Here is a 21,845-nt window from a genome sequence, read left to right as displayed (position 1 = left end):
CCACCATTTCATCATGGCTGATCCGATTTTCCTCTCAGCCCCAATCTCCTGCCTTCTCCCTGTATCTCTTTGTGCCCTGAGCAATCAAGAATCTATCAGCTTCTTCTGTAAATATACATAAAGATTTGGCCTACACAGTTGCCTGTGGCAATGAATTCCACAGATTCACCACTCTCTGGCTAAATTCTAAAAGGACGCCCCTTTATTCTGAGGCTGTGTCCTCTGATCTTAGACTCTCCCACCACAGGAAACATCCTCTCCACATCCACTCCATCAATGCCTTTCATCATTCAGTAGGTTTCAATTAGATCACCCGTCATTCTTCTGAATTTCAGTGAATACAGGCCCAGACTCTCCTTTGAACCCTCTCCAGTTTCAGCACGTCCTAAGATAAGCAGGCAAAACCTGCTCACAATGGCCCTCACCAGTGCTTTATAAAGTCTCAACACTACTTCCTTGCTTTTATATTCTCGTCCTCTTGCCAAGATTTCATTTGCCTCCCTCACCACAGACTCAACCTGCAAATTAACCTTTAGTGTTTTGTATTTTCTCTCCATTTAGAAAATAGTCTACCCTTTCATTTCTGCCAAAGTGCATGACCATATACTTCCTGAAACAGTATTCCATTTGCAATTTCTTTGCCCATTCTCCTAATCTGTTTTAAGTCCTCCTGTTAGTGCCCCCACTTCCTCAATACCACCTGCCCCTCCATTTATCTTCATATTCTCTGCAAAGCCATCAATTCCATCATCCAAATCATTCACATATAATGTAAAAAGAATTAGCCCCAACACAGACCCTGTGGAACACCACTAGTCACTGGCAGCCAGTCAGAAAAGGCTCCCTTTATTCCCACTCTTTACCTCCTGCCAATCAGCCACTGCTTTATCCTGCTAGAAACTTTCCTGTAATACCACGGGCTCATAGCTTGTTAAGCAGCCTCATGTGTGGCACCTGGTCAAAGACCTTCTGAAAATCCGAGTACACATCATCAAATGATTCTCCTTTGCCTATCTTGCTCGTTATTTCTTCAAAGAACTCCAACAGATTTGCCATACAAGATTTTCCCTTGAGGAAACCATGCTGACTACAGCCTATTTTATCATGCGTCTCCAAGTACCCTGAGACCTCATCCTTAATAATCGACTCCAACACCTTCCCAACCACTCAAGTCAGACTAACTGGCCTATAGTTTCCTTTCTTCTGCCTCCCTGCCTCCTGGGGTGTACACCATCTGGTCCAGGTGACTTATCTACCTTCACTCCTTTCAGTTTCCCAAGAAACTTCTCTCTTAATGAAAACTTCTCTCTTAATGAAAACTTCATACACTTCATGACCCCTGACCTCAGAACCTTCCACCATATTGCTAGTGCCTTCCACAGTGAAGACCGACACAGAATACTTATTCAGTACGACTGCCATTTCCTTGTCCCCCATTACTTCCTCTCCAGCATCGTTTTCCAGCGGTCCGATATCAGCTCTTGTGTCCCCTTTACACTTTACGTATCTAAAGAAACTTCTGTGACTGTGATAATGTCTGTGGCCTTGTGTGTCTGTCTGTCTGTCTCTGTGACCATGTCTGTCTGTCTTTCACTGTGATGGTGTCTGTGACCGTGTCTGTCTGTCTCTCACTGTGACTGTGTCTGTGACCGTGTCTGTCTGTGACAATGTCTCTGACAGCCTCTTTCTCTCTCTCTCTCTCTTCCCTTTCATGTTCTCTACCCCAGTCCCCTAACAATTCCTAAATAGGGCAAATTTCCCCCATGTGCCAGGAAGTTTTAAAAGACCGCGCTGCGCCTTTAAGGACCACGTGATCTGGGGAGGGGAGGGGAGGGGTGGGGCCTACATCCTCTTAAAGAGCCCTGTTCCCGGAGCGGTCTGCGTAGTGTTGGCTACTCGGTCTGCTCGTTCTGGCAGCAGCAAGCGGCTTACCGAGAGAACTGCAATAACAGGTGAGTCTATCCGAAAACAGTGTGGGTGACAAACGAGCTGAATCCTTTTGTGGTGCGGTGGGACCGCCAATGCACCTGCCCCAGAAAGTTTTCGCTAAAGTTTTGAAATGTTAATTGGGGCTGCCTCAATTTTTATAACTGTTGAGGTGTCTGGATGCTGGGGAACGTCTGGTGCAAGATATGCCCCACTTCAGGGACGCTGCCTGACCTGCTGATTTCTGCATCATTTCTCTCTCTGCCCCCTTTCATAACTTGTGCGTTTATCTGTGAAGAATTGATGCTTTTTCCTTGTGAAAGTCTTCCATCACATCTACTTGTTTTTGCTGTTACTGTGCGTTCCGGTGAGTTTGGGGAGGGAGGTGGAGGCCATTCCTGCTTTGCTGCTGGCCCATCAATGTGAACATCCCTCACTCATTTCCGGGCTTGGGGAGAGGGGTTTAGAGATCCAGGCAGGGAGGGTGTGACTGAGAAATGTCGGGGGGGGGGTGGAGGAGAAAGATTTCTGAGTAAGAGAGGGGAAAGGAGCGATTGCTAAGGCAGGTGGGGTGGGGAGGAGAGTGACTCAAAGGGAGAGAGGAGGTGGGAAATTCAGAGGGGCGAGGGGAATTTCTGAGTGAGAGGGGAAGGAGAGGTTTCTCTGAGAGGGGATAGGAGGGAGAGGGGAATGTGAGGTTCAGAAGAGGGAGGAGAGAAATTTGAGTGAATGGAAGGAAAGATTTTTTGGAGGGAGAAGGAGGAGAAAGTACTCAGAGTGAGAGATAGAGGGGGAGAGAGTTTTATCTGAGAGTGAGGCGAGAACAGAGTGAATCGTAGAGGGAGTGAGATGAGGGGAAGAGATTGAGGGAATTGGACGACAGAGAGGAGGGAAAGAGTGAGATTCAGGGAGCAGGGGATGCGGAGGTAGAGATTAAGGTAGCGGAAGTTTCAGTTAGAGGAGTGAGGAAGAGAACGGAAACAGAGATTCGTTGGTGGGGGGCAGAGGGAGAGATTAAAACATCATGGCGGGGTGCTGGGAACTGAGGCAATGTGTAGTGGAGGGAGAGGGGGAGATTAAAACAGCAGGGAGGGGAGCTGGAAACTGAGGCAATGTGTAGTGGAGGGAGAGGGGGAGATTAAAACAGCAGGGAGGGGAGCTGGAAACTGAGGCGGTGGGTGTTGGGGGGCGGAAACAGGAAGTGGGCAGAGAGGCAGCGGGCAGGAGGAAGGAGCAACGAGGCACCAGTGTCAAGGAGGAGGAAGTTGGGCTGCAATCTGCAACCGACCAACAGCGTTCACTGAGGTCGCGCCATTGACCTTAAAAGGCAATGCAATTGAGAGTGGGAGGGGCGGCGGTGCTGAGGTCTGCCTGCACTCTCCTGGGGAGTAAGGGGCAGAGTCAGGTAGCAGCTCAGGCGGGGTGGGGGGGAAGGGTTTAGGGACATCACCTCTTACCCTGGGTGGGATCCAGTGAGGGCTGTGCAGAGGAGAGGGCAGGGGGTGCTCGGGAAGACTGAGCAAGAACTCTGTGAGGGAGGCGTTGAGGCATATGGAGAACCGACACAGAGGAGGGGGAGAGGGGGTCTGTTTTGCTTTCCTTGGCCCCATGGTGTTTCCTCGCCAGGAGATCACTGGCGAACCCGTCTCAGCTTTGCAGTGGAAGTCAGCCAACCTACAGCAAGAGCGGTCATTTCCTGCTCCCTCCCATACAACTTCCCCCCCCCACCCAACCCTCCACTCACATACAGCCTGCATCACCCTCCCCTGCTCCTTCACCACATAGATAATTGTGACCCCACCCCTTCCCATTCACCCCTCACCGTCCCATTCACTCCCACTGTGACCCCACCCCTTTCCTTTTCCTCCCACCATCCTCATTCCGAATGGGCTCCCATACTTTCCAATTCACTTCCATCCCTCGCTCTCCCAATGGATCTCCTCACCATCCCATTCACTCCCACTTTACACACTCACAATGGGACCCCACCCCATCCCATTCACTCCCAGCTGTCGAGAGAGAGACTGATAGAGAGAGAGAGAGACAGCAGTAGAGCAGACAGGAAATGAAAGTGCAAACTGAGCTGTTTCCCTTGTGCTCTGACGCGGAGGTGTCAGCCTGTGGGAAATGGCTGCAGTTGGGATGGTTGTGGAGCCGAGGGGTGGGGTAGCCTGTGCTGGCAACCCCTCATCCATCGGGACAGGGAGAGAGAGGAGAAAAGGGTGGTATCAGGAGCTGTGGTCAGAGTACTCTGGGTGAGTAACTGTGGTGTGTTGTGTAGACGATGCACACTACAGCCGCTGTCTGCCTCTGTTGGTGGGGAGAATTGCAGCTCTCTCCACTCTCTGCACTAACTCAGATTCAGAATTGGGGGTATATCACTGGCTCACATGGAGAACTGTGTTGTTTTGTGGTGACAGTCCTGTGCAATACCTAAAAGTCAGAAAGATACAGAAACTGGGCACAGTAGCACAGCACAGGCCCTTCGGCCCACATTGTTGTGCTATACTCTTAACCTACTCCATGAATAATCGAATGCTTCCCTCCCACATAGCCTTTCATTTTTCTCTCAGCCAAGTGCCTGTCTAAGATATTTAAACGTCCCTAATATATCTGCCTCTCACACCGCAGTGTGTTCCATCACTTACCACTCACCGTCAAAGAATCTAACCTCTGACATCTCCCCTAAACTCCCCTCCACTCACCTCAAGCAGATGCCCTCTGGTTTTGACCATTGCTACCCTGGGAGAAAAAGTGTTAGCTATCCACTCAATCTATGCATCTTATCTTATACATCTCTATCCATTTGCCCCTCATCCTCCTTGGCTCCAAACACAAAAGCTTTAACTCGCACTGTCTTTCATCATAGAACATGCTCTCTAATCCAGGCAGCATCCTGGTAAATCTCCTCTGCACCATCTCTAATCCAGGCAGCATCCTGGTGAATCTCCTCTGCACCCTCTCTAATCCAGAGAACATCCTGGTGAATCTCCTCTGCACCCTCCCTAATCCAGGCAGCATCCTGGTGAATCTCCTCTGCACCCTCTCTAATCCAGGCAGCATCTTGGTAAATCTCTTCTGCACCCTCTCTAATCCAGGCAGCATCCTGGTGAATCTCCTCTGCACCCTCTCTAATCCAGGCAACATCCTGGTGAATCTCCTCTGCACCCTCTCTAATCCAGGCAGCAGCCTGGTAAATCTCCTCTACACCCTCTCTAATCCAGGCAGCATCCTGGTGAATCTCTTCTGCACTCTTGCTAAAACTTCCACATGCTTCCCATAATGAGGTGACCAGAACTGAACACAATATTCCAAGTGTGGTCTTACCAGTGAGTTACAGAGCTATAAAGATAAACTCTTGGCCTCACTATCTCCCTCGTTATTTTATCACTTACTGGTACTAACTCCTTTATTCTGCATTATTATTGTTTTACTTCATTCTGGCTCAATGCACTGTGCAATGAACGGATCTGTGTGAATGCTATGCAACAGTATGTCTATGACAGATGCTGCCTGGCCTGCATCTCGTATGTGTTGCTTGCATTTCCAGCATCGGCAGATATTTTCTTGTTTGAACAGTATGCAAGACAAGTTTTATACTGTATCTTGCCTAAACGAGGCAGCATCCATCATTACGGACCCCCAGCACCCAGGGCATGCCCTCTTCTCATTGTTACCATCAGGTAGGAGGTACAGGAGCCTGAAGACACACACTCAGCAATTCAGGAACAGCTTCTTCCTCTCTGCCGTCAGATTTCTGAATGGACGTTGAACACTGAACACTGAACACTGCCTTGCGCCTGTTAATTTGCACTATTTATTTAATTTAACACGTATGTAAAACGTATGTTAGATATGTGTGTGTGTGTATAGTGTAATTCACAATCTTTATTATCACAATTTGCACTGCACTGCACCTCATGATATTGAACCTGGTTCTGACGCTGATTTATGTGATAATAATTAGCCAATACCAATTCCAATCCATTATCTCACGACTATTGAGGACAATCCCCTGACTAATGAAGGCCAACACACCGTACTTGGCCTTATCCACCCTGTCGACATGCTGAGGAACTATGAGGGATGTACGCAGATGGAGTCCCTGCAGATTGCCGAGAGCGCCGCCGTTAACCCGGTACAGTATTGTGCCTCAGGTCAGAGCTCGCAAACTCAATTATCACTTAAGGAAGGATATACTGTACCGGGTTTGGAGGCCAGGCAGAGGAGGTCCACCTGGTTGATTTCGGAGTTGAGAGAGTTAGTAAATGACAAGAGACAGAGTCTACACTCACTGATTTCAGAAAAATAGGAGGGGATCTTACAGAAACATATAAAATTATGCTTTATATGTTGAGATAAGATAGAGGCAGGAAAATTATTCCAAAGTTAAAGTAAATTCATTAGCAAAGTATGTGTATGTTACTGTTTCCCACCTTGGCAGGTGAGATTGTTCCTGCACACTGCTGAGAATCAGGCCAAGAACCTTGTCCAGTGTGTTCACATTCAACCTAATCACGTCCCACTTTTGCTGACTGCTCACAAAACCACTACATACTTCTCAACTATCATTACTGTGATCTGCAGCCTGGAGTTTCCCTCAAAGGAATGTGCTTCAGAACCCTTTAAATGATCTAGTGGTCTTACAGTCTCCTGAAGGGTTTGGCCAACTTGACTCGGTGAATGCAGGTCTGGGGGGTGGTGGTGGTGGGGGGGGGGGTCTGGACCATTTCTGGGGTAGACGCCGGGTGGAGGTCCGAGAGCCGAATGCGAACCTGCGCCCTGCTCCATTACTTTGCGCAGATTAAAGCGTCAGGCCAGATTGATGCATCGGAGAACGGGGGTGGAAACTGAACCGGCCATTTGTCCGCTCTCTTTCTCCTCACTACTACCATCAGGCGGGAGGTGGCTGCGCACCGCCAGGTTCAGGAGGAGTCATCGGGCTCCCGGACCAGCTTCACTCACCTCAACGCTGAGGACCCACTTGTGCAGACTCCGCGCCTCACCTTCCCGGCGTGGCTTGTTTTGTAGTTTGCACGTTGGAAGATTGTCGGTCTCTGTTGCGTGTGGTTATTCGTGCATTCAATAGTGTTTCTTTGTTGTGGGGTGTCTTCAAAAAGATGAATTTTGTATATATACATGAAGAACAAATTTGAACTTTGAATTTTGAAATTCGCTACATCTGCTAAGTCGGGTTCTGCGCAGCCGTGAACCCTTTCATCCAAACGCCTCGGCATCTGATAAATTGGTCAAAGACAAGTTCCCAATGGGCCCGGCCCTGTGGTCGGTACCTGTCACATACTCTGGGTTCGATCCCTGTGTAGGATGCCTCAAAGTTGGGCTAATTCTTAGACGCGCAGGCGCAATGAAAGACAGATGCAGGCACACAGCATCAGATACACAATATGCATCAGTATTGGAATTGGTTTAAATTGTCGCATGTACGGAGATACAGTGAAAAGCAAAGCTGATTCGGGCTTTCAGGCGTTTGTATCTTCTGGGTGAGGACAGCTACACGGGACTGGGATATTTGGGGCTTGCTGGAACCGTGGCTGAGGGAGGGACTGGACTGGCAGATCAATGGTCCGGGCTACGGGTGGTTCAGCTGGGATAGAGACGCAGGAAAGAGAGAGGAGGGCGGTCGTACGTTTGGCTGAGGGCGATGTCGCGGCAGTAGTCAGAGACTAAGTTAGACAGTGTTGCAATTGGCTAATTGTTGTCACAGGTACTGAGATACAGTGAAAAGCTTGTTACATACTGTTCAAACAGATCAGATCATTGCACTGTACTGAGGGAGAACAAGGGAAAACAATAACAATGCAGAATAAAGTTGCCGTGCAGGCAGACGGTGAGGTGCAAGGCCACGATGAGGTAGATCATGAGGCCAAGAATCTACCTGATGGTACAAGAGGTCTGTCCAAGAGTCTGATAACACCGGGATAGAAGCTGTCCTTGAGCCTTTCAGGTTTTTGTTTATTCTGCCCGATGGAAGAGGGGAGAAGGGAAAATGTCTATGGTGGGTGGGGGCTTTGATTATCCGGCTACTTTCTGTGGTTCATCAAAAGAATTGGCAAGGGTCCATGGAAACATGCCGGATTTCTTTCGGCACCTGAGGAAGTAGAGGCGTTGGCGAGCTTTCTTGGCCGTGACATGTGTGGGTGGGTCAGGGCAGGCTGGTGCTGATGTTCACTCCAAGGAACTTGAAGCTCATAATCCTCAACACCATGGACGAAGGAGCATGTGGACCATCCCCCTTCCTAAAGTCAATGAGCAACTCTTGTCTTGCCGACATTGGGGGAGGGGAAGATTGTCATGACAACATGTCAGCAAATTCTCCATTTCCTTCCTGTTCTCTGACTCATCGTTATTTGAGATTCAGCCTATTACGGCGATATCATCTACACTTTGGAAGGACAAACTCCAAGGCAGAGTACAAAATAAATGGCAGGATACTTGGTAGTGTGGAGGAGCAGAGGGATCTGGGGGTACATGTCCACAGATCCCTGAAAGTTGCCTCACAGGTGGATAGGGTAGTTAAGAAAGCTTATGGGGTGTTAGCTTTCATAAGTCGAGGGATAGAGTTTAAGAGTCGCGATGTAATGATGCAGCTCTATAAAACTCTGGTTAGGCCACACTTGGAGTACTGTGTCCAGTTCTGGTCACCTCACTATAGGAAGGATGTGGAAGCATTGGAAAGGGTACAGAGGAGATTTACCAGGATGCTGCCTGGTTTAGAGAGTATGCATTATGATCAGAGATTAAGGGAGCTAGGGCTTTACTCTTTGGAGAGAAGGAGGATGAGAGGAGACATGATAGAGGTGTACAAGATAATAAGAGGAATAGATAGAGTGGATAGCCAGCGCCTCTTCCCCAGGGCACCACTGCTCAATACAAGAGGACATGGCTTTAAGGTAAGGGGTGGGAAGTTCAAGGGGGATATTAGAGGAAGGTTTTTTACTCAGAGAGTGGTTGGTGCGTGGAATGCACTGCCTGAGTCAGTGGTGGAGGCAGATACACTGGCGAAATTTAAGAGACTACTAGACAGGTATATGGAGGAATTTAAGGTGGGGGCTTATATGGGAGGCAGGGTTTGAGGCTCGGCAGAACATTGTGGGCCGAAGGGCCTGTACTGTGCTGTACTGTTCTATGTTCTATGTTCTAAACATGGAGATAGATTTGGAGCAGAATTTGGCCACACAGTCACGTGTGTACAGAGGGTAGAGTGAGGGCTGAGGACACAACATTACGGAGAACCAGTCTTTAGAATAATCATGGTGGAGGTGTTGCTACCTATCCTTACTGATTGTGGGCTGTTGGCCAGGCAGCTGGGGATCCAGTTGCAGAAGGACGCATTGATTAGAGTCATGGAGTCAAAGAGCAGTACAACACAATAACACGCCCTTCAGCCCATCATGGTAGAGTGTTTAAAACATGCTGCAGGGGGGTGGGAAACAGGATGGGTAGTGGGTTTACAAGCAGAGGCATGTAGTGATTGTCAGGAAGGACAGGCAGATGGCGGTACAAAACTGAAGTCAGTGGGATGAGTTGAAGTGTAACATGGGTGCAAAATGGAAAAGGACGATGAATATAGGTCTGAAGGTGTTATATTTGAATGCACATAGTATATGGAATGAGGTAGATGGTCTTGTAGCACAGTAAGAGATTGGGAAGATATGATGCTGTAGGCATCACGGAGCCATGGCTGAAAGAAGATTTTAGTTGAGAGCTTGGCATTCAAAGATGCACATTGTGCCAAAAGGACAGGCAGGTAGGCAGAGTGGGTGGCCTCACTCCGCTGGCAAAACATGAAATCAAATCCCTAGTAGGAGGTGACATAGGATTGGAAGATGTAGAATCATTGTGGGCAGGGCAAGGGTAAAAAGACTCTGATGGGAGCCTCAAACAGTAGACAGCCGTGGGCTACAAGTTACAATGGGAGATAGAAAATACACATTAAAAAGAACAATTTTACAATAGTCATAGGGGAGGGATTTCAGTATACAGGTAGATTGGGGAAATTGGGTTGGTGCTGATTTTAATTCCCAAGAGAGAGAATTTGTAGAATGCTTACGAGATGGTTTCTTAGAGCAGCTTATAGTTGAGTCCTCTAGGGGATCAGATGTTCTGGACTGGGTGTTATGTAATGATCTGGGTTTGATTAGGGAGCTTAAGGTAAAGGAATCCTTAGGAGGCCGTGATTCTAATATGATATAATTCACTCTACAGTTTGAGAGGGAGAAGATAAAGTCATATATATCAGTATAACAATAGAGTAAGGGAAATTACAGAGGTGCGAGAGAGGAGCTGGCCAAAGTTGATTGGAAGGGGACATTAGCTTGGATGATGGCAGAGTAGCCATGGCTAGAGTTTTTGGGAGTAACTCAGAAGGTGCAGGATAGATACAACCCAAAGGAGAAGTATTCTACAAGGAGGTTGATACAACCGTGGCTGACAAGGGGAGTCAAAGACAGCATAAAAGTAAAGGAGAGGGTATATAATAGAGCAAAAATTAGTGGGAAGTTAGAGGATTGAGAAGCTTTTAAAACCCAACAGAAGGCAACTAAAAAAGTAATGAGAGAAAAGATGAAATATGAAGGTAAGCTCGCCGATGATATAAGAGGATTAAAAGATACCTAAGGACTAGTAGGGAGGTGAGGTGGATATTGGACTATTGGAAAATAACACAGGAGAGCTAGTAATGTGGGAAAAAGAAATTGCAGTCAAACTGAATAAGTAACTTTCATCATTCTTTACTCTGAAGACACTAGCAGCATGCCACAAGTTTGAGAGTGCCATGATTCAGAAGTGAGTGCAGTTGCTGTTATGAGGGAGAAGGTGCTTTGGGAGCTGAAAGATTTGTAGATACTGTAGTTAAATCACCTGGAGCAGATGGTCTACACTCCAGGGTTCTGAATGAAGTGGCTGAAGTGATGGTGGAGACATTAGTTATGATCCTTCAAGAATCTGGAATGGTTCCAGATTATTGGAATATTGCAAGTGTCCCTCCATTCTTCAAGAAGGGAGGGAGGCAGAAGAAAGGAAATTATAGGCCAGTTAAGTTGACCTCAATGGCTGGGAAGATGTTGGATTCAACTGTTAAGGATCAGGTTTCAGAGTACTTGGACACACATGACAAAATAGGCCACAGTCAGCATGGTTTCCTTAAGGGAAAATCTTGCCCGACAAGTCTTTTGGAATGTTTTGAGGAAATAACAGGCAGGATAGAGAAAGGATGTTATGTACGGATTTTCAGAAGGCCTTTGACAGGGTGCCACACATGAGGCTGTTAAACAAGATAAGAGTCCGCAGCATTACGGGAAAGATATTAGCACGGATAAAGCAGCAGCTGATTGGTAGGAAGCAAAGAGTGGGAATAAAGGGAGCCTTTCCTGATTGGCTGCTGGTGTCCACAGGGGTTGCTGTTAGGACTGCTTCACTTTAAGGATGTAGTGCTTTCCTGGGGAATATGATAAATAAACACTTCTTGGGCTTCCAGCCAGTTAAAATCAATACCTGTACGTGGCTGGAAGCAATAAGAAGCGTTTATTTGTTATATGTTAATGATTTGGATGACATAATTGAAGGTTTTGTGCCCAGGTTTGCGGATGATATGTGGGCAGAGAGGTGGACAGGCTGGTAGAGCTGAGGGAGCAGGCCGGCTGCAGAAGGACCTAGATTAGGAAAATGGGCTAAAAAGTGGCAGAGGGAATATATCAACGGGAGATGTATGGCCATGTGCTTAGGTAGAAGGAATAAACAATAGACTATTTTCTAAATGGAGAGAAAACTCAAAAATCCAAGGTGCAGAGGGACTTGGGAATCCTTGTGCAGGATTCCCTAAAGGCTAACTTGCAGGTTGAGTCTATGGTGAGGAAAGAAAATGCAACATTAGCATTATTTTCATTTCAAGAGAACTAGAATATAAAAGCAAGGATGTAATGCTGAGACTTCATACAGCGCAGGTGAGGCCTCACTTGGAGTATTGTGATCAGTTATCGGTCCCTAATCTAAGAAAGGATGTGTTGACATTGGAGAGGGTTCAAAGGAGGTTCACAAAAATAATTCTGGGAATGAAAGGTTTGTCACACGAGGAGCATTTGATGGCTCTGGGCCTGTACTCACTGGAATTCAGAAGAATGAGAGGTGACCTCATTTTAACCTATCGAATGCTGAAAAATCTAGATGGAGTGGATGTGGAAAGGATGTTTCCTATAGAGATGGCATCTAGGGCTTGAGGACACAGATAGAAAGGACTTTTCCTATAGTGATGGAATCTAGGGCTGGAGGGCACAACCTCAGAATAGAGGTACATACTTTTAGAACGGAGATGAGGAGGAATTTCTTCAGCCAGAGAGTGGTGAATCTGTGGAATTCATCGCCACAGGCATTTATGGAGGCCTAGTCATTGGGTTTATTTAACATGGAGGTTGATTGGTTCTTGATAAATCAGGGCATGAAAGGTTCCAGGGAGAAGGCAGAAGAATGGAGTGAAAGGGAAATGGATCAGCCAGGATCAAATGATGGAGCTGACTTGATGGGCCACATAGTGTACATACGGTACTTCTGTGCATGTGTCTCATGGTATATGGTTTTATAGTCTTTGCCAAACTATTAATCTGCCTAGTCTCATCAATCTACGCACAGACCTGACTCTCCTTACCCCTCACATCTCTGTACCTATCCAAATTTCTCTTTGTGCTGAACTTGAACCCAAATCCGTCACTTGCACTGGCAGCTTGTTTCATACTCTCCCCACCCTCTGTGTGAAGAGGTTCAAAAGATTCATTTATGTATTATCGAAGTATACAACTCTGAAATTCTTCTTCTCCAGGTAGCCATGAAACTAAGAGAGAAAAGAACGTCAGCACGGTCATCAACCTCTGAATCCCACCTCCCCACACAAAAAAATGAACAAAATGGAACAGGCATATTGACCCCTAAATCCCTGCCTCCCACACAGAAAAAACTAGAAAGATCAGGCGAAAATCACAAAATAAAAAAATATCTATAGTCCAAGTCCACATCCAAAATGCAGACACCCTGGGCAGCACTCTCCATGCATAGTGGCAGGCTGTCCCCTCTCCGGTACAGAGCGATCAAAAGATAGGCAGCAGATGTTCACCCTCCACACTCACCTTGATGCTCCGATCTCCCTCATCGCTTATAAATTCCCCTTAGAAATTTCACCTTTCTCCCTTAACCCATGACCTCTAGCTCTAGTCTCAGTGCAAAATGTCTGCCTGCATCTACCCTAGCTATACCTCTCAATTTTGTATACCTCTATTAAATCTCCCCTCATTCTCCTATGCTCCAGGGAATAAAGTCTACCCTATTTAACCTTTCCCTATAACTCAGGTCCTCAAGACTCTGCAACATCCTTATAAATTTTCTCTGCACTCTTTCCATTTTCTTGGTATCTTTCCTATGGGTAGATAGGAACACAATACTCCCACATACAACTTCAACATAACATCTCCTTGTTGCAATGAATGAGGCGAACCCAAGCGCAGGACACAGGCACGGAGGTTGCGTTAGGATGCGGACGCGGGCGTGAGCATTGAACAGCGAACAGGAGAAAGTGCAGGAAGGCAGGAGACAGGCAGAACTGATCTTGACATGGAGCGGAGAAAGGGAAGCGGCAGACAAAATTTTTCTTAGCATGGAGAGACGGAGTTACAGAGGTAAACCTCAGTGCTGAAGTAAAACTTAAAAGACTTATCTTGACACAGAGAGACTGAGTTTCACAGGTAAATCTCGGTATTGAAGCAAAACTTAGAACACACAATCCTAAGCGGCCAGGAAATGTTAATTACCACACAGGCAAAACCAACGATCTGGCAACTAGTGGTTGCGAAGCCAGGGTTCTTATGCTGCAGGTGTGTCGCCATCAAAGGAAGTTAAGAGAAAATGGGGAATTAACAGTCAGAACCGTGGCACAATCAAAGGGAATTAGGAGAAAATAGGGAATTAATGGTTGGGACCGTGACACCCATCTCCTGTACTCAATATTTTGATTTATGAAGGCCAATGTGCCAAAAGCTCTCTTTATAACCCTATCTATTGTGACACAACTTCTGAGGATTATGCATCGGTATTCCCAGATCCCTCTGTTCTACCACACTCCTCAGTGCCCTACTGTTCACTGTGTAAGACCTACCCTAGTTTGTCCTCCCAAAGTGTAACACCTCACACTTGTCTGCATTTAATTCCATCTGACATTTGTTCAGCCATATTTCCAGCTAGTCTAGATTCTGCTGCAAGCTTTGATCGTCTTCCTCATTGCCCACTACACCCCAAGTCTTTGTGTCATCTGAAAACTTGCTGATCCGGTTTGCTACATTATCATCCAGATAATTGATATGGATGACAAAGAACAATGGACCCACCCAGCACTGATCCCTGCGGCACACGACTAGTCACAGGTCTCCAGTCAGAGAGGCAACCATCTACTACCACTCTCTGGCTTCTCCCACAGAGCCAATGTCTATTCCAATTTAGGAATGCCAAGCCACCTCAACTCTTGAACCTTCTTGATGAACCCCTTGGGATTCTCCATCTCTTTATCTGCTCGAGCAACATCATGCCTTCTTTTAGCCTTCCTGATTTCCTTCATAAGTGATCTCTTGTATTCTTATACTCCCTGGGCACCTCATTTGTTCCTACCTGCCTAACCCTGCTATGCACTTGACCAGGGGCTCAATATCTCTCAAAAACCAAGGTTGTTTTTTATTCTGCAGGAACATACCAACTCCATACTCCCAAAATTTCACTTCTGAAGGTCCTCTTCTTGCCAGAAAACAACCTGTCCCAATCCACACATGCTGGATCCTTTCTGATTCCATCAAAATTGGCCTTTCTTTAACTTAGAATCTCAACCTGAGGATGAGACATCTGCCCTTTTCCATAATTACAGTGAAACTAATGGCATTATGATCATTGGATGCAAAGTGTTCTCCTACACAGACTTCTGTCACCTGACCTGTCTCACTCCCTAATAGTGTCACACTCTCTCTAGTTGGCAGCTCTGGAAACTTAATTTGACAAACTATTTCCCATCCAGCCCTTTTACAGCATGGGAGTCCCAGTCAATATGCAGAAAGTTAAAATCACCTACTATCACAAACTTACGTTTCTTGCAACAGTCTGCAATCTCTTTACAAATTTGCTCCCCTAATTACTGTGGACTGTTGGTTGTACTATAATATAATCCCATTAAATTGGTCATCCCTTTCTTATTCCTCGGGAGAAAGCCTCAGTAGGCAAGTTCTCCAGTCTACCCTGACTGAGCACTGAAATGATAGTTACCCTGACAGGTAACACCATCATTCCCTTTAACCCCTCCTGCTCTAGCTTGTCTGAAACAATGGATGTCCTGTCCTTTAATTTAGCATCTAATTCCCTAAACTCACTTTGCAGGACCTTGTCACCTTTACTACTCATGTCATTGATACGGACACAGATCACAACCTGCGGCTGCTCACCCTTCCAATTAAGAATGCCATGGACTCTGTCCGAGATGTCCCTAGCCCTGGCGCCTGTGGGTCCGGGAATCTCGTTCCCATCCACAGAGCTGTTCCTCTAACCAATGAATCCCCTGTCACTACATCTCACCTCTTCTTCCCCCTTCCCTTCTAAGCCACAGAGCCAGACTCAGTGCCAGAGACGTGACTGCTGCGGCTTTCCTCTGCCAGGACATCACACAACAGTATCCGATGCAGTATACCTGTTTATGAGGGAAATGGTTACAGCAGTACTCTGCACTGGCGGCCTATCCCTTTTCCCTCTCTGGATAGTCACCCAGTCAGCTGTGTCCTGCACTTTGGGTGTAACTACCTCCCTGTAGGTCCTGTTGACCAACCCCTTGGCCGCCTGGAGTTCATCCAGTTCCAGCTCCAATTCCTTAACACGGATTGTTGGAAGCTGCAACTGGATGCTCTTCTCAAGTTGTAGTTGTCAGGGACATCGGAGGTCTCCCTGCCTTCCCACACCCCACAAGAGGAGTATTCCACTCAGCTGCCTGGCATCCCCTCTGCTCTAGCTGTGTAATAAGAAAGAAAGAAAAATTTAATAAAAACAAACAACCTAAAGCCTCTGCCTCCCCTCGCCGAAGCCTCGATGAACCAAAGCCTGAACTCCCCACTCTAACACTGGCCCGTTCACACTATGGCCGCTCCACATAAACCTAACTTCTTTTTATTGGACCTCGTCAAGTGCTTAATTTCGCACACTCCAACATCTCCTAGTAATGCGCAGAATGTCCCAACTGCCCCCACTCGCTTCTTTTGAAATCTGTCTCTCACTACACATACTCCAGCGTCTCCTATTGATGTGTGATTCCCAGGAGCTTGGCAACAAGAGCAGTATAAATGATACGTAAATTATATAAGAAACCTCAGTATTAAAAATGTCCCTTTCAGTGAACAGTGTTTCTGTACTGAGGCAGTGTTTAGGGTTGTTCATGAACTGAATGGTTGAAGGTAAGTCGCTGTTCCTGGCCTGGTGGTGTGGGACTTCAGGCTTCTGTACCCCTGCCCGCTGGGAGCTGTGAGAGACGTTGGCATGGCCTGGATGGGGTGGGGAATCTTTGATGGGGGGTGTTACCTTCCTGAGGCAGCCCCTCCTGTAGGCAGTACCAGTGGTGGTGAGGGATGTGCCCGTAATGTATCCGGCCAAGACAACTACACCCCACAGCTTCCTACATCACTTTGCATTTGAATTGCTGTCCCAGACCGTGAACACTACCAACAAGACACCTGTAGAAGTTTGTTAGTGTTTTCGGTGATGAGGCTCCCTGTGTTTCATGTTGTTCCTATTCCCACCACCATTGCCTGGGATGGAGCGTCTCAGAGAATGGAGTGGCTGGGTCAGTTCTTCTCGGAGCAGAGGAGATGGGAAGTGGGGAGCGTTGGTGGAGATGAACATACCCACGGTAGGGGGGGGACTGTAGATGGGGTAGACAGTGGGAAACCTCCCTGAGGTGGGGGGGGGAAGGGCCAGAGAATTCAGGGGGATCCAGAACATCGAACAGCACAAAAGAGGCCCTTCAGCTGAAATTATTAAACTAATGGTCCCAACTTAAACTAATCCCTTCTGCCTACACAGAGTCCATTTCCCTCCATTCTCTGTACATCCATATGTCTAACAGCATCTTAATCTCCTCCATCATGTCTGCAGCACATTCCAGGGACACCACTCTCTGTGTAAAGCAAAACTTGCCCTAGACATCTCCTTTGAGCTTATCCTCTCTCACCTTAAATGCATGCCCTCTGATATTAGACATTTACCCCTGGGTGAAAAGATATTGACTGCCTGCTCTTTACGTACCTCCCATAATCTTATGAACCTTGACTGGGTCTCCCCTCAGCTGTCACCATTCTAGAGAAAGCAACCCAGGTCAAGACCATAAGACCAAGTGACAGAGGAGCAGAATTAAGGCGTTCAGTCTATCCAGTCTGCTCCTCCATTCCATCATGGCTGATTTATTATCCCCCTCAACCCCATTCTCCTGCCTTCTTCTCGTAACCTTTGAAGCTCTGACTAATCAAGAATCTATTAACCTCCACTGTAAATGGGTACACTGACTTGGCGTCCACAACTGACTTTGGTAATGAACTCCACAGTTTCCCTACCCTCAGGCCAAAGACATTTTCCCTCATCTCTGCTCTAATTGGATGTCCCTCAATTCTGAGCCTGTGCCCTCTGGTCTTATACTCCCCCGCTACAGGAAACACCCTCTCCATATCCACTCTAACTAGGGCTTTCGCTATGTAATAGGTTTCAATGAGATCCCCTCTCATTCTTCTAAACTCAAGCGAGTACAGGCCCAGAGCCATCAAACACTTCTCATGCGTTAACATTATTCCTGGGTTCACTCTCGTGAACATCCTCTGACCCCTCCAATGCCAACACATCTTTTCTTAAATAAGGAGCCCAAAACCGTTCACAATCCTACAAATGTGGTTTGACCAGCGCCTAATTGAGCCTCAGCATTACATCCTTGTTTTTATATCCTCGTCCTCTCGAAATGAATGCTAACATTGCATTTGCCTTCCTCACCACCAACTCAACCAGCAAATTAACCTTTAGAGAATCCTGCATCAGAACTCCCAAATCGCTTTGCACCTCTGATTTTTGAATTTTATCCCCATTTAGAAAATAATCTGCGCCTTTATTCCATCTACCAAAGTGCATGACCATACATCCATCTGCCACCTCTATGTCCATTCTCCCAATGTGTCCAAGTCCTTCTGCAGTCACCCTGCTTCCTCAACACTGCCAATCAGCAACTCCACCTATCTTTGTATCATCCACAAACTTGGCCACAAGAATAGCTGATCCCCTAGTGGGCTACAAGCCACTCTGAAAAACCATTCTACAAATTCCCTCTCTATGGTTCTAGCAATAACCATTTGTCCCCGATCTACCAGCATATTGAAATTCTCCATGACTATTGTAACATTGCCCTTATTACAAGCCTTTCTACCTCCTGGTGTAACTTATATGCCACATCCTGTCGGAGATCTGTATGTAAATCCCATCAGGGTCTTTTTACCTTTGCAGTTTCTTAACTCTACCCACAAGGATTCTACATCTTCGAATTCTATGTCAGTTCTTCCTAAGGATTTGATTTCATGTTTTACAGACAGAGCCACCCCTCCCCCTCTGCCTTCCTGCCTGTCGTTTTGGTACAATGTGTATCCTCAGAATCAGATTCATTATCATCGGCATGTGACATGAAATGTGTTAACTTAGCAGCAGCAGTTCAATACAATGCCTAATCTAGCAGAGAGAGAGAAAAAAATAAATATAATAAAACATAATAATAAATTAACAAGCAAATCAATTACATATATTGAATAGATAATTTAAAAATGTGCAAAAACAGAAATACTGTATATTAAAAAAAGTGAGGTAGTGTCCAAAGCTTCAGTGTCCATTTAGGAATCGGATGGCAGAGGGGAAGAAGCTGTTCCTGAATCGCTGAGTGTGTGCCTTCAGGCTTCTGTATCTCTTACCTGATGGTAACAGTGAGAAAAGGGCATGCCCTGGGTGCTGGAGATCTTTAATAATGGACGCTGCCTTTCTGAGACACCGCTCCCTGAAGATGTTCTGGGTACTTTGTAGGCTGGTACCCAAGATGGAACTGACTAGATTTACAACCATCTGCAGCTTCTTTCGGTCCTGTGCAGTAGCCCCTCCATACCAGACAGTGATGCAGCCTGTCAGAATGCTCTCCACGGTACAACTATAGAAGTTTTTGAGTGTATTTGTTGACATGTCAAATCGCTTCAAACCCAATAAAGTATAGCTGCTGTCTTGCCTCCTTTATGACTACATCAGTGTGTTGGGACCAGGTTAGGTCCTCAGAGATCCTGACACCCAGGAACTTGAAGCTGCTCACTCTCTCCACTTCTGATCCCTCTGTGAGGATTGGTATGTGATCCTTCGTCTTACCCTTCCTGAAGTCCACAATCAGCTCTTTCGTCTTACTGACGTTGAGTGCCAGGTTGTTGCTGTGGCACCATTCCACTAGTTGGCATATCTCACTCCTGTACGCCCCCTCATCACCACCTGAGATCTTTGGATGTTAACCTCCGGACTATAATTGTCTTCCAGCCATGACTCAGTGATGCCTATAGCATCATATCTGTCGCTCTGTTACTGTGCTACAAGTTCATCTACCTTGTTTCATATACTGCGTACATTCAAATATAACACCCTCAGTCCTGTATTCGTCACCCTTTTCAACGTTTCCCCCATTACACTGCAACTCATCCTATTAACTTCAGCTTGTTCTTCCTCACAGTCTCACTGCAAACTACATCTCCTCATATACCAACTACCCCATACTCAGCCCTATCATTCCAGTCCCCATCCCCTGCCAAAGTAGTTCACACCCTCTCCAACAGCTTTAGCAAGCTTTCCAGCAAGGATATTGGTCCCCCTGGCGTTCCCTTGTACAGGTCCAGGAATCTGAAACCCTGCCCCCTGCCAGTTCCTCAGCCACACTTTCACCTGCCAAATCCTCCTCTTCCTACCCTCGGTGGTACGTGGCACAGGCAGCAATACGGAGATTATGGGTCAGCTCTCTGCCCAGCTCCCCATATTCTCCCTTCAGGACCTCCTCCCTGTGCCGTTGGTACCAATATGTACCATGACTTCTGGCTGTTCACCTTCTCCCTTTGGAATGCCATGGACCTGATCCGAGACATCCCGGACCCTGGCACCTTGGAGGCAGCATACCATCCGTGTGTCTCTTTCACATCCACAGAATCTCCTGTACCTACACAATCGCCTCTCACTTCTGCACTCCTCTTCTTCACTCCCTCCACCTCCCCTCCTGAGCCACAGGACCCAGAGACCGGACCACTGCGGCTTTCCCCAGCAGGTCACCCCCCTCCAAAGCGGAAGTTTTCTGACCCCTTCTTACAGCGCATGCCCTCTAATCCAGGCAGCATCCTGGAGAACCTCTTGTGCGTCCTCTCCAGAGACCCCACACCCTTCCTCATGTCGGGTAATCAGAACTGACCGCACAATTCCAGATGTGGCCAAAATGGCCGTTTATAAAATAATTCTGTCTGGGGCCTCTTCCCTGTGGTCTGAACCTAACCTCATCTTCTCTCCCCCTCCTGTCCATTGCCTTACCCTCACCCTCTCCCTTCCTCAACAGCAATGATGAGGAAGGTAGTTCGGACCAGCAAGTTCCGTCACGTGTACGGGCAGCCGCTGAAGGCGGACCAGTGTTATGACGATATTCGCGTCTCCCAGAACACCTGGGACAGTAACTTCTGCTCCGTCAACCCGAAGTTCCTCGCCATCATCGTCGAGGCAGGAGGCGGAGGGGCCTTCATGGTGCTCCCCCTATCCAAGGTGGGTGTGAGGGTTCAGGAAAGGGAGTGGTGGGGGAGGTCACAGAGTCCAGTAAGGGTTTAAGGGAGGAAGGGGGTGTAGGGGTGGGAGAGAGTGTACGGGAGGGAAGGGATGACGTAGACAAGGAGGCGCGGGGGGTGATGGAGATAAGGAGCGGGTGTAGGGAATGGAGGGGCCGACAGAGATGGGAGGGATGTACAGTATGTGTGATGGGACGGTGTGGAGGGAGCTTCACTCTGTCTCTGACCCCCAGAGTGTGTGATGGGACGGTGTGGAGGGAGTTTCACTCTGTGTCTGACCCCGGGAGTGTGTGATGGGACGGTGTGGAGGGAGATTCACTCTGTGTCTCTGTGTCTGACGCCGGGAGTGTGTGATGGGATGGTGCGGAGGGAGATTCACTCTGTGTCTGACCCCGGGAGTGTGTGATGGGACGGTCTGGAGGGAGCTTCACTCTGTGTCTGACTCCGGGAGTGTGTGATGGGACGGTGCGGAGGGAGTCTCACTCTGTGTCTGACCCCGGGAGTGTGTGATGGGACGGTGTGGAGGGAGTCTCACTCTGTGTCTGACCCCGGGAGTGTGTGATGGGACGGTGTGGAGGGAGATTCACTCTGTGTCTGACCCCGGGAGTGTGTGATGGGACGGTGTGGAGGGAGATTCACTCTGTGTCTGACCCCGGGAGTGTGTGATGGGACGGTGTGGAGGGAGATTCACTCTGTGTCTGACCCCGGGAGTGTGTGATGGGACGGTGTGGAGTGAGATTCTGTGTCTGACCCCGGGAGTGTGTGATGGGACGGTGTGGAGGGAGATTCACTCTGTGTCTGACCCCGGGAGTGTGTGATGGGACGGTGTGGAGGGAGATTCACTCTGTGTCTGACCCCGGGAGTGTGTGATGGGACGGTGCGGAGGGAGATTCACTCTGTGTCTGACCCCGGGAGTGTGTGATGGGACGGTGCGGAGGGAGATTCACTCTGTGTCTGACCCCGGGAGTGTGTGATGGGACGGTGCGGAGGGAGTCTCACTCTGTGTCTGACCCCGGGAGTGTGTGATGG

General features: G+C 47.7%; 1 protein-coding gene across 1 annotated transcript in view; it reads left to right on the top strand.

Annotated features, from left to right (window-relative positions):
• Positions 1-1,865: 1,865 nt before the first annotated feature.
• The window catches only part of coro1a (coronin, actin binding protein, 1A), a 47,112-nt gene continuing 27,132 nt past the window's right edge, over positions 1,866-21,845 (top strand). Inside the window, exons 1-2 of the mRNA XM_063063019.1 lie at positions 1,866-1,952; positions 20,597-20,796. Of these exons, the coding sequence (XP_062919089.1) occupies positions 20,599-20,796 (198 nt within the window). The 5' untranslated portion in view covers positions 1,866-1,952; positions 20,597-20,598. The remainder of the gene's footprint in view (positions 1,953-20,596; positions 20,797-21,845) is intronic.

This window comes from Mobula hypostoma, chromosome 11 (assembly GCF_963921235.1).
Source record: "Mobula hypostoma chromosome 11, sMobHyp1.1, whole genome shotgun sequence".
Lineage (NCBI taxonomy): Eukaryota > Metazoa > Chordata > Chondrichthyes > Myliobatiformes > Myliobatidae > Mobula > Mobula hypostoma.
Note: the sequence above shows the minus strand (reverse complement) of the source record. Positions and strands in the feature narration are given on the sequence as shown.